This window comes from Lathamus discolor, chromosome 2 (assembly GCF_037157495.1).
Source record: "Lathamus discolor isolate bLatDis1 chromosome 2, bLatDis1.hap1, whole genome shotgun sequence".
NCBI classification, from domain to species: Eukaryota; Metazoa; Chordata; class Aves; order Psittaciformes; family Psittacidae; genus Lathamus; species Lathamus discolor.
In genome coordinates this window covers 39,996,222-40,010,272 of record NC_088885.1, presented here as the reverse complement: position 1 = coordinate 40,010,272, position 14,051 = coordinate 39,996,222, and the positions used below count along the sequence as shown (strand labels likewise).

General features: G+C 37.3%; 1 protein-coding gene across 2 annotated transcripts in view; it reads right to left on the bottom strand.

The window, feature by feature from the left end:
* PLXDC2 (plexin domain containing 2) overlaps positions 1-14,051 on the bottom strand; it is a 266,023-nt gene that overhangs the window by 12,549 nt on the left and 239,423 nt on the right. Inside the window, exon 13 of one of the 2 annotated variants that reach the window (XM_065666536.1) lies at positions 2,012-2,172. The exons of the other annotated variant lie outside the window; for it this stretch is intronic. Coding sequence (XP_065522608.1) covers positions 2,012-2,172 — 161 coding nt within the window. The remainder of the gene's footprint in view (positions 1-2,011; positions 2,173-14,051) is intronic. 2 annotated transcript variants of the gene reach the window in all.

The following is a 14,051-nucleotide window of genomic DNA, read 5'->3' as shown; positions in this document are numbered from 1 at the left end:
CTTATGATACTGAAAATGGCTTTAAAGTTTAGAATTTGTGGAAATGTTCTCAAATACAGAGTAGTTTCTTTCTCCACACCCTGTAGCTTTACCACTACATCAGTGGTTTTGTCATTCACAGGGAAAGGCCACCCCTTCATACCTAGAACTTTTTTATAATTCCTGCTAAAATCTTCACAAGTATCACATCTTTCCTAGTAACCAGAAGAGGATGTAGTTTATAATACATTTTACATAAATTTGATTTTGACTGACTTACATCCTCCTGTCCTTATTAAATTATTTTAAACAGAAAGGTTATGTTTTTCTTTTTTGCCTAAAAGCCTACTTTGCTTGATAAAAGACATTTAGGCTTTGACTGCATAGACTGATTAATGCCATCTGATGATTAAATTCAGTGGAATGGATTTAACAGAACTGATTAAGACACCAGTGCTGGCATAAGTATGGTATCAGTGAACAAAATAAATTAACATGCCATTACTACACTGAGAACAAAAAAAAAATAAATAAATGTGTATTTTAATTTGGTATTCTTCTCTCCTTCTTGAAAAATGGTGCTGCCATTTACTTAGCCTTTCAGTCACATCATAACAGATAAGAAACTTGTTTTTAGTAGAGTGAAAGAATAGCAATTCAATCTGTGTGTGAAAAAAAAAAAGAAGGGACAAATACTTCTCTTTTGTACAAGGACTTCAGTGGAGGTTTTTTTGTCTATATCAATAGAGAAGTGGCTTGAAATTTTGCATACACATTGAAGAATACTATTGATTTTATTATGTGGATGCTGTTCCCTGATGGTTAATACAGTTATATCGTTTGAACCTGGAATACTGATAATTCATTTTGATTTCTGTCACTACTATGGCATGTATGCAGTATGTTTATTATAGTATGATTTTAGAGATGAATAACTCTGTTCATGTTCATGTCTCACTTCAATTCACACTGCTGTCACAAAGAATGAATGTATGTATCTTTATGGGCCAGGCTTTTACTTACGTAATCCCCAGATACATCCCTAGTAATGCTTCCAGTAGTTCTGCCTCTATGCTACTGTCTATTAGAAAGTGTCCAGGCTCTCAACAGTAAGGGAGTACTGCAGGTGGGGGTTATGAACAGTCAGTGTTTCTTTCACCTTTAGCAGGAACAATGCTAAGTTGAAAAAACCCACAAGTAGGTGTAGGTATTCATACTTTTTTGTCAAATCAAACACCTATGCAAAATGTTCCCTTCTCATATTGTTGTGTACGCTGGAGTTGAGCTGACTGTGTGCCAGAATCTGCTATGTAGATGTCTACACCTAAGGTAGCTATCTGTATCGGAGGGAGAAAAATGGTAATTTATTTAATTCTAAAGGAGATGGCTCAAACAGGCCTGTTGGATCAGGATCTCAAAGAGTCTGTTCCTCCCTCCACTAGTAGAAAGAGCAAAAGGAGACAATACTAGATTTAGATGTTAAAATTAGGCGAAAATAATCTTTCCCACACTCTGAGGAACAGTGTTCAAAGATTTCTGCAAACAAATGTATGGAACAGCTAACATAGGTTTCCAGCTAAGGCTCAGGTTTTCAGCAAAGTCAGCTCTTCTGAAGAATTAATGCAGATTTTTATATTTCTACAGGAAAAAAATAGAAAAATATGTATGTCCCAAAATAAAACGCCAGTGCACGTAAGAGCTAATGGAAAAATGCTATCTTGAGAAAAATGAATGATAGGAAATAGAAATGAAGTAGTATCTGAGGTTTTTCTTTTAGATATATCTTTCAGATATATGCCCTGTGAAAAAATATTAAAGGTAACAGCAGTGGTAGTTAAAGTAGAAGCTGAGTGACAAATATGCCTAGAACAAATCAGCATCACCTGCTAGGAGAGGTCCATTTTTTTAATGTTTATACTTTTAACACAAGAATACTTTCTAGATTTAGTTAAGAAAGTTCCATTCTGAACATCCAAATTATCCTAGCCAAATGACAGGACTAGTAAAACAGCATGTTACTTTTGTCTCTTACCTCTATAAAGAAGAGACTAGCTGCTGACGTTGGATGATGATACATATAAATGGTCACAAGGATGGCTGCAGCCACAATGAGGACCAGGATTAGAATGCCGACAATTAAGCCGGCATGAAGTGTTCCACCTTTCTTCTCTGCAGCACTGTCATCTGTGGAAGCTGCACAAATAGCACACTTATTAGCACAGTAACTTATGTTTTATCTATACCGTTTCATAAATGTCAATTGAGCATTTGCTTTTTCTGTTATGTCACTCATTTTCCACAGCCCAAGTTGGAAGACGATATTAGACAGCTCTTTCCCACAAACAAATAATCTTATAATCTTAATGAACAAACATTTCCAAATGTTTTACTAATTCTAACTCAATGAAAAAATTAATACCCTTTCTTTTGAATGTGATCTGGACATTCTGAAGTTCCTAATTATCTTCATAATGTGTTTTACTTTGATTTTCTCATGAGACTATTGTAGTTGCCCTACATACAAAAGGTACTAATTTAATACATTTTGAATGCTGTATTTTTTTTCTTGAAAGGTTCATGTTGAGACATGCTATAAAAGCTTGTAAGGTCTAAACACATTATGAAATCCTGATTCATTAGTTTAGAGAGGGACTTTGAACCACCCTGTGCAGTTGAATCAGACAGCCAAAAGTGTAACAGATGGATGCTATATGACCCTGGTGTTTTCTAATCTTGGTCTGAATGGAACACTCATCATACCAAAGTATTACAAAAGACCATCCATTTACTAAACTGATACCAGGAGGCCACTCATGTTATGCTCACCTCGGGAGAAAAGATGGCTGTCTGTCACACAAGAAACTTGTCAGCAGGGCTTCCAAATAAGTGACAAAGTGTTTCAAAAACACTGCAAACCTTGCAGAAAAAGTATCTATCTATCTTAATAATTAGCCAACATCTCTAGAACTACTGTGATCAGGTGTAATTTCTACTTTGGACAACCTGGAATATTACAGCAACTACAAACATGGTGATAAGCTATGATTTTTCAGCATCCTCTTGAATAAAAGAAGTGCTGTTCTACCCACTACTGAAGGCAAAAGAGCAATTCAGAAGCCCTAGGTCTAAGATATGCCAGAAGACTACTGATCATTTGGCTTCACAAACATATCATTCTCCTAATATTCCAACTGCTTTCTGCCTTTCTGGCAATCCTTCGAATCACCTCCATGCCTTTCCCCATACAACACCTGTCTCCGGTCCTGCTTATGAGAAATATTCTTTCAGTCACACTTTAAAACTTCCTCTCACCATGCTTGTTTGCCAAGCTGACTACAATGAAAATTTTTTATTTCTGCGATCATCCTCTTTGTTATGCCATCCCCCTGAACTATTTGTTTGGTTTTCTTAGAGAGCATGATCTGTGAGGTCAGCGTCTGTCCCTTCTGTTTGTCCTTGGAAAACACCTATTGAGTTATGGATACCACTTCAAACAAGTTATTGTTGTTAATAGTAACAACAACAACTGTACGTGCTTTATTCATCAGATTGTGAGTAGACCATTCCATGCTAATATTAAAAAAGAGAATTGGAAAATAACAGAAGAAAGCTTTATTGATCTAGGTAGTGTTAAATGCCTTGTATCAGGGGTAATAAAAGAAAACAGGAATGGTTAATCTCAGTGTACTAGCTCATGCATCCACATATGGCAGCACTTTTCTCACCAGATCAAGGAAGGCCGGCATGGCTTGTCACCCAGCGGATTGCATGGCACCATTGCAACAATAGGGAGAAAAGGAAAATGAAGATGCATTATCTTAGCCAAGAGATATTTCTAACTATTACATGGAAGTGAATCTACGGAGAAGTGAAGGGATTCATGTACATTTTTTCATGCTTTTGCCCGTATTTCCTCAATCATGAGTCAGGACAGCTGAGACCCTGCAGTGATGCTCTGTTCTTTCCCATGAAGTCAGTGAGATGGCTTGTGGAGTAGGAGCAAAGTAACAAGATAAAGAAAAAGAATCTGATAATTTGAGAGGCTAAACTAGAATCTGGGAGGCATTAATAAACTTAAGAAAAAATTGCAAGCATGCACCCACACTCAGACACTGCCTAAGCCTGAAGGTATCTTTCTATTCACTGAAAAGTTCATAAATACCTGCTCACACAGAAACTTCAGTTTTAATTATGCTGACTGTGGACATAAAGTTGGAGCTTAGGCATGAACAGGATCCAAGAACCAGGCCTCTGTGTGCCTAAATCCTACAAAGGATTTCTTAGCTTTCTTAAAGCTTAGTTCACACAGATACATGAGTTTAAAAAAAAAAAAAGCAGCGTCAGCTCTATTTGATTGGGGGTTTTGGGGATGCTGGTTGTTTGGGGTTTTTTTGTGGTTTTTTTTTGTTTGTTTGGGATTTTTTTGTTTTGTTTTTGGTTTTTTTTTTTTTGTGTTTGCTTGGTTTTTTTTGGGTTTTTTTATTTTTTGTTTGTTTTTTTTTTTTTTTTTAAACACAGTACATTCAGGGAAAATTTACAGGCCATCCTTTACATTGCAGTGAAAGAAAGGAGATATTGCCTAGAACATGGAAGGTCCATTTGCAATCTATTCCCACCCAAAGGGCACTTAAAACACTTCCTGGTAGTTGTAGAGCTACATAGCAAAGGGTGCAAGATTCACTGAGGAAGCAGGAAAGAAAGGTGACCCTAAAAATGGTTCCTCTAGCTTTCAGTCAGCAGAGTCTTTTACTTGACATAGCTATTAATAAATTATTAAATAGCTATTCACTTCCAGCTGAGACTAGATGAAAACATACAAGCTCCAGTCTTAATTTCTACTCATGCACTGTAACAATATTTAGCACTTGCACATATATTTCAAATAGCCAAGCAAATGCAAATTAAGCACTTGAATGGCCATCAGAAAAGGCCTGTTTTATTGTAGATGCTCTGGGTTGGGCTATTAATTCCCACTGATGAGCAGTTAGTTGTGTTAGTCACCCCAATAAGAAGTAACTGTTCCCTAGAAGGGGCAGAGGATTCATAATTTGTCTGTCTTATAACCGCCTTTTTGGCAGCTTCATACTCCCTACTCTTCCCTTCAATAGCACATCGGTGCATCATAAACTATTTTGTCACTTGTACTCATTTTCATATCAATTTGCACTAGAAGACAGAAGACAGAACATCATATTCTGCATATTAAAAACTGCTGGACTTCAGTTAAGGTCCTCACTACTCTGTAAAGGACATTGAATTAATCTCCTTTGATCCAGTATTTTCCCAGTGTTTAGCATCCAGCCTCGCAAATGAGAACAAAGTCCCTTCCAAATAACACAGGCGACAACTGCCTGCCCAGATTTTTACTAGTCTAGGATAGAGCACTTCATGGACATCAGTGCAGTGATCAGAATGCCAAATGCAAAAATAATGACATACAAGAAATGCTTTTCTTAAATGACAACAAGTGTAAGTAACTTGTAATTTCCATAATCGAAATTCAGTTCATTGACCCCAGGGCTCAAATACTCATGAGAAATTGATTTCACTCTCTTTGCACTGAGACAATAAACAGTGTTGTCAAGATTGAAAATACTCTCTGCTGCAAAATCAACTGACAGTTCTTTTAAAAAGCCACCAAGGGAAATGGATGTAAGAAAAGGACTCTGAAACTTTCAGGTGCATAAATTTTATTAAGATTATCACAGCACATCTGCTGTTCCAGGCAAGGGTAAACCCATGGGAGGATATTTGTCTTATGACCAATCCTTTCCCCAAAAGAGCTCTCTCAGTGGAACGTCCCCAAGCTTTCCTTTTCTTGTTCTCAAAAAAGCAATTGTTGCACATAATATGCTCCATATTTATAACTCCTCCCCAAATTCTTACATGCGTAAAGCTTTTAAGCCGAAGGAGCATATTAATGTCTCCAAGGTTAGTCTGCTTCTCATTAGGTGCTGAATGACAGGACAGAAACAGCAAGTAACTTTTTCACCCCCAAATATAAAGGCACACAGTACAAACATGACACAACTGTTCTCCTGCTGGAATGTTGTTTAAAAAATAAAAGTGAAAACACAATAAAAATGCTCTCATTGTTTGTATGATAAACACACAGACTATATAATCTTTGGTTTTGTATGCTTATATTATGTCTCTAGTTACAGTTGAGTTAGCTTCTTTTGGAGTAGGAATAACCAAAAAACTCGAGGAATTATGAATGAAAATCTTGCCTGCCCCATGGGGACTGTGATGCTGGCTTTAATAGGAACATAGTTGTGTACAAACTGCAACCACCCTTTAGAATTTTTTGTCTTTATGATGTTTTCTCATCATTCCTTTTCTCATTAGTGCATATTACCCATTGAGGTCTGTGAAATAATAAAACACATTGTTTTCTGTTATCTAAGTTTAAGGTTTACACAAAGTTTCTGTTGTGATAGTTTTACATATGACAAATCAAAATTGTGATACATACATTTTCACCCTCATGATGTGAGATGGACAAGAGTTACCAGAGATTAGTGTCTCTGTCTGTGAGAGAAGAGACACAAAAATGTTTTACGGTGAAATTGAGGAAAAATAGGCAAACACCTCGTATATCCTGGCTAGAAACTTTTTTTTTTATATAAAGCAACATGGAATAAAAGGTAACTGATGGACAAAAAAATTGGATTTCATTTTGTGGACTTGGAAAATAAAGCTTTGCTATTTCCCTCCAAAAGCTGTGGTGCTCCCTTTTGCTCTTGTATTTTGATCAGATGGTAGAAAGCTTTAATTCAAACTGACTTCTTAATGCACATGCATCTTTAAGGGTTAAAATGCAATATCTCATTTGAATCTCCTAATCTCCTGACTGGTACAGCTACACTAGCAAATCCAGGGATATAGATAACGTAAACAGCAGCAATGATCTCCTGAGGTTTGCTGTTTTTTCCCCTCTTTTAACCCAAAGAATGAATTTTCAAAGCATCCCCTGAATTTGTCACAATGAGATAGAGATGAACCCAGCAATTTCTTCTCATATAGGAATGCTTTATGATAAAACAAGTGTTTGCTGTTATATCACATGGCAGCAATTAGACAAATTCTTAGTGTTCATCATAACCCATGATTTTGTTAGCTGGTTGGACAGATGAATATGAAACTATCTTACGGGTATGAGAGCATTAATGTAGCACTACTGATACAGAAATGCTGGTTTATTAAGTTGACTGTTTCTGGCATGGCCTTAGTTTTATAGCAAAATGGGTCTGGATACAAGTGCCTGAAAACAGCTCCTACATGCGAAGTACCCTGAAAAAATATACAGGTTCAGGTATAACCATGTCTGCAGTGCAGACATGTACTCCTTTACTACTTATGAGCATGCACTACATACATTAATCATTACAGAAACAGAATGTGTGATAATATTTTCGGAGCCTACATGAAAACATGCCATTTTAAATAGTTTAGTTGTTAACTGCAGACCTTCCCTGGCATTCCCCAATGTACATATTAGACAATGAGTGGTTTGGTATTGGCCATGATTTTGAAACTGTCTCATGTCCAGCTTTATAAAAATACATTTATGGATTAAAGTAGATCATGCCATACTATTAATACTAATGCAAAATTAATAGCTTATTTTACAAAAATCCCACTATTCTTCAAAGACTAGCTTGTAAAAGTCAGATATAGATTATTATTGCTATTCCTTTAACTATAAAATTATTATAGAATCACAGAAACTTGATGATCCCTAAAGAATGCACCATTTAGGCACTTAAAACTTGCTGTGACAACGCAATAAAACGTTTGATATTGCTCACAGGGATGCCATCAGAGACTGCAATTTACTGGGTAAAAAATATCTCAGTCTGAAGTCCTGAGCTGTGAGGGAATGTGAGATCTACTAAAAGCTGATTTCCTAGCTGGCCATTTCTACTTCTTGGTAGGGTGCTGGATACTACATTTGCTAGTTATATAAATTCGATATATAAGCAAAGGCATGTACAGTTTAGGGTAGATGCTATTTGATATTTCAGAAAACTACGATAATATATACCAATCTTTTTAAAAGTCTTCTAAGCAAGGAATGAAGCAATTTTCATCCCTCTCCAAGGTTTATTTCATGGTAATAAAACTGTTTGCCAGTGATGGTACTGGAACATTCTGAGTTTGGACAAATCAGCTGAAACTGGCAGGTCAAACCCATCTACTATCACTACTATCCCTGTTATTTGCCTAATACACAACTGTACCTATGCTAATCTCATTCAATTGTCCTTCCCCCCACAACTGTTCTTTTCCATAGCCATCCTTTACTGATGGCTGATTGGGTTTCTCTTACCCAGTAGCTTCAGAGTGTCTGATAGCTGTTTCCACATGAGAGCTCTCTACAAGCCATTTGGCAACACCTCCTCTCCATGCATTTGCTCTTCTCTTTGGACAGACAAAGAGCAGAAACCCTCTCTTGCTGCATGGTCTCGGGATAACCAGCACATACAGATCCAAGTTCATCCCACCAGCTCTCCATTCTATTATGTATGTCATTTCAAGCCTGGAAGCTGTATCACCCTATGACTGTGGGTTTCAGTTAATAAGCTCCGCAAAGACGGAGGACAAAATATCTGGGACAGCTTACAGTGAGCTCAGTAGAGCCACTGGATTTTTCCCCTCTTTTGGGCCTCCATCTACATCTGGAATCCGAGTCTACCAGGAGAATGCTTATTTTATGGGGCAGGTATATGGTTCTTCCAACCTAAGCTTTTTTCCTGTACATAATGCAGATTCCTGAACTGATGATTAATGACTTACATATAGTGACTAGGGGACGAAACAAGGGAATGTACAGTTGGAATGATTCTCCAGAGGCTCAGAGGAATCTCCATAAAAATGTGCTTTCTGCTTTTAGGAACAGTATGCTCTGACCTTCTCAGATTCTTCACAGTAATGGAGTGTGATTTTCTTGATTTGTGGGTTCATTCCCTTAGCATTTGTTAACATTTTGAGGTTAAGCCACTGCTACACTTTAGTTGGTGTCATGATGATTTATAAAGTTATGGCTCAGCTAATGCTTTAAAAATTGGTTTCCAATTGCATGCAAGAAATGAAAGGTGGTCTTTGAGTAAGAATATTATGAACTGTAACCCATGAATCTGAAATTCAGTATCTGGCTTTGCTATCAATTTTCTATAGGACCCACAGCAACTCAATAAGTATCATCAAGACTGATCAACTGCTTCATGCAACAAATGGATGAGAGTGAACTAAAATTAAATCCCTCTGTTTATAGGATGACAGCTCTCTAAATACTTCAGCTAAGGACTTTCATTCTTCTGCTCTAAAAAAATTCACCACGTAACAGTACAACAGTTATCATCAGTATTAATTTTAGGTTTTGTCACTTGAGGACATGTAAGCCATTACATTAGTAGCATCAAGCAGTGGCCATTATGAAACTCAATACTGTGCCATGCCACTTGGCAAGACAGCTGAATGTTGCTAAATCCAGAAGAGCAAAAAGTTATCAAATTATAAGAATTTCAATTCAGTGGTCCCATTGACTCAACCATACTGAAAGCAAACACAAGACCATCAGGTCAAGCGGTTTGCTCTTCTCTAAAGCTCTGTCTAATGTTTGAAGAGTTACTTGCCTTAAATGTTTATCCAGTCTACTATATTTACCCCTCCATAAGATCTCTATTTAGATTTAAATGTGGTTTTCACATTAATTCTTTGAACAGGTAGAAAGTCCACAAATTGTGTTTATATCAGTTAATTGTGTGCCTTTACAGCAAAGAGTAGGTGCTGCATATCATTTTACATCTGGCTTAGAAAAAAACCCGAGAAACTAAACTGGTATAAGTTAGACTTCAGTACAAGTTGAAGTGTCTACACACAGTTCTTCTGGTTTAGCTAAACTGTTTTAACATCATGCTTATTTAACCTAATGTGGTTTATAATGCCTAATATATGATGTAGGAATGCAGAGAATAAAATGTGGAGATGTATGAGCATTTCTTAGCTTGTAATGTACAGTGTGAAATACAGCACGAGAAGACTCATTGACTTGTGTTACATTTACTCGTTCCCTTTGGAATTTTACCCCTACTGAAATTTAAGAAAAGGGGCAAAACACCTAGTACACTGTTTACAAAGCTCTTCCAGATTTATTTGGCAATCAAGGTGGCTAACCGTTCTTGAATCTACCTTTCTTAATATTCTTATTTCTATCCATCACCATCTATTTTTATTACCTTTTTGTTCTGATAATTTTCTCTTTTTCTCCTATTTCCATCACAACTGAAACTCTTCCAAGCCTGCCTCTTGATAAGATTTTTTTTTTTTTATACAAGCACAGCTTATAATACAGAATAAAGTAAAATTTATGACAAGTTGTGTCCAAGGAAGTCCTTGCTTGCCTAAAATTCTGTGAACTCTATTTTAGGGGAATATGAGCAGTTCTGAGTAAGTGGAACATACAGAGGTAAATATGTAGTTACATAACCCATAAATCCATCTCAACAGGATTTTTGCAATAATGGTAAAAACCTTAAATCCTCCCTTTTTCGTGACAGAAGAGTGGTAGAAGAGGTCTGAATCTTGGCCTGCCAAATTTCTGGACAGGAACAGAAACAGAACACTTCAGCTAGGACACCTTGACGAGAATTAATGTAAGGAAACCTTTGGTACCTACAAGTAAAATGCCCACTCTTAGCACATCATTTAGATTTTTCTCTGTGACTGACAGAGATAGGCACTGCTATATAGTAACTTATCCCACTTTTGGCACTTCCTTAATGATGACATTAATTACTCCCTCTTGCCTATTGCTTGCCACTAGTTATGAGAAAGGCCCAAGAAACCAGCTTGTGTCTTCCTGGCTAACACTTGATGAGATGAAACCTCTGGAAGGTCATTACCTGTGGCTAGACCAAAATCTGAGAATAAAACAAAGACTTTTCCTGTGGATCTTATCCTATGCAAGGTCCCCATTAAAAAAAAAAAATTAAACTACCACAGATTTTAGGTTTAGCATTGTTTAATTTAATGTGTTTCACTTTAAAACTGGAGAGGACTCAGCCAATCTGTAGTGACTTGTTAACCTGAGTTAGCTGTTTTGGACTACGTGGTGATAATAACTTTCATTATATCAAAAATATTTGGTTTCCCTAAGAGGGAAATAGGTCTGATTTTATGGATCATTTAGAAACTTAACATATTAGAAAGAAACAAGTTAGATGACTACTAGTAGTCATGAACATATTCAATATGTTGCAGCTGGAGTTCAGGGTACACAAGAAAAACAGAACTGAGTCTTCTCTGTAATTTGTCAAGAATTTCAATGGCAGGAAGAGCTCAGACCACAATTTTTAAGGGAAATTAAGAAGACAGATGACTAATGTGAGCTAGTTCCCAGAAACAGGGAACTATGAAAAAAAAACCCCAACAACCCAAAAAACCCCAACAAAAATCCTCGGGTAAATTTCTCAGCGCATACAAGGTATAAAAAAGTATTCCTTTTTTTTAACATTAAACTCACAAAAGTTCATACCTAGACCATCTTTGAAAAAGTCCTCTGCAGACTGAAGGTATCAGGTCTCAAACATTTTCTAGCACTATGTATGCTGGAATGGGCTTGTTCACAAAGAAATGAATGAGAAATGTAACAGTTTCTCTGACACTGTCTGACACACATACACTTTTCTTTTGAGTTATAAAGCTGAAGGTCTGACAGGGACTCATAGCAATCAAATCACCACAACAAAGTCTCTAAAAAGGTCAAATCAAATGTCTAGATGTGCTGGCCAATCATCTAAATCATTCACCAAAGAGTTCTCAACAAGAAAATACTGCATTACTGTGTAGCCTTGGCCAATTACTCACAATTTTAATGAAAAATTAGGCTTTTAAGCTGTTTAGTCAGCTGTGTTGTGTTACATGAAGAAATAAAAAACAACAGAATCTTCAATTAATTACAGATGTGCTGGACATCTTAAAACTTACAAAATGCTTGTTATTTTAAAGAGAATAAAGATTTAACAAAAATCACGATATTGAAGTTGTATTTTAAAAAGGCTTACGCATATATGTATCAGGCACCTATTGTGTCTATGAAGAAAGAGGGAAGTCAGGAGAAACATGAACAAGCAAATTTGAAATGTATGTTAAAATATGCCCAAAAGATTGTTGGTGAATCATAGCACCAACTTGCAGGTGATTTTCTCATATAATTAAAAGGTCAATGCAGTTAGACCTGAACCTGAAATGTAATTTAAATTTAGTTGCTGCTTTCCAACTATTGGTTTCAAAAGTTCCAGGTGAGGCGAGATGAAGAATTTATATGGAATCCTTTTGTTGTACCTAACCAGATATTGACTCCTATAATCCAAGGACACATCGAGATATAGGCCATCACTGATCCAATATAGCTTTGGTTTTCCATTATAAAAGGTTCCCTTTTATTAGAGTTTTAAAGGATCTAGTGTGAGAAAGTAAAGACCTTGTATTTGTGACCTGAAATAATCCAGTCTTTATAAAAGACTGACAGATACAGAAAATCAAAGAACGTGCCTGCGGCTGCAGAGGTTTTATCTGAGCCTAATCTAGGGGTCACTGGAAAATTCAATGCATAATTGAAGACTCATCAAAAAAGAACTTCCCAGATTAAAGGCTACATTTACTGTGTGAATGAGAAATCCTGGTGGGTTGCTTTGCTTCTGTGTTGTTTGAAGTCAGCTTCTTTTTTTTTTCTTCTTAAATTTTGAGAATAAAAGAAATAGCTCAAAGAAAATGAATAATCACATCAGGTGTTGATTTGTCCTCCTAAAATGCAGCAGCTTTCCCCGTGGAAATGGACTTGCTAGATAAGTGATTCCACAAACCCTACTACCTCAGTCTACCAAGTAGGACACAGCCATTGCTCGCTTGCTCTAGTATTCAACTTTTTGTTTGCTTTCACAGGGTTTTTCTTTTCAGATCTTGGGCAAAGGAAAACAGTCTTTGCAATTCCTAAACTGAAACTTGAATGTGTTTTTTAAAGTTCACCTTCCAAATTATTTTTCATATAAGAGCACATTATTTTGAGGGTTTTCTGAGGTGCTCATGATGGAGAGCAGCCTGGTCCCAGGCCAGCCACCTGCCACGGAGCAATGGCTCATAGGGCAGAGTGTGGGCACAGTCCAGCTAGGAACATGTGCAGAACAAACACAGAATGGGAGTGAAGCACTGACTGATTCGCCTTGCTATTGACCTTTAAGAGCACTAAGGCATTTTTCACAACAAAATAAAAAGCCCTTTGATTTCAAGAAGAAGAAAAGAAAGGAAGGTTCAGGGACATTCCTGTGAACAAAATGCTTAACAGTACCACCTTGAGTTTATAGATGATCCCATTCTAAGGGATCACTTATGTGTCAAAGCCATGTCAAACAGCAACACTGCCAACAAATGGACAATTCAACGCCCATTACAGCACGTGACCAGCTATGCTATGGTTAGTGAGAGCAAAATAACAGAGAAGCAACTGTGGCAAGGAAGGGGATGGCAGCTGCCTCCTGTGGAGTGAACAGATCTCTAATTTGAGGGAAGGAGAGAATAATGACTGAATATTACTGAAAAAGAAATGACAGTAAACCAGACCAAAATGCTATGATATCTGCCCACCTGCTTTTTTTCAAAACTTGAATAATTCTGCGGGGGCCCTGAGAAACCACTATGCCTCAGCTGCCCTGACCCACTGCAGCTGGGGTCTCTGCCCATGGGGGTAGGGACTCCATGTAAGCTCAAGCCTGAACCCAAACTACATTGTAGATGAGCCTGATCTATGCCCATCTCTGATCTTGTCTCCTGGACCAACCTTGGTTCTATGCTGAAGGTAGCTTGTCTCCAGTCCTGTCCATGGGCCATGTCTCTTGGTTAGACCTTGAAGCTGTGTTACAGAAGTTTCTCTGGTCCTGTCTCTAACTGCTGACCAGAGTCCCTGTATGGACCCAGTTCCACCATCTCACTTCTCTGGCACTGTTGATGGAAGCTGCTTACTTTGGTCCTTGCCTGAACTGAACTGAGCTGAGCTGTGCTGTGCTGTGCTG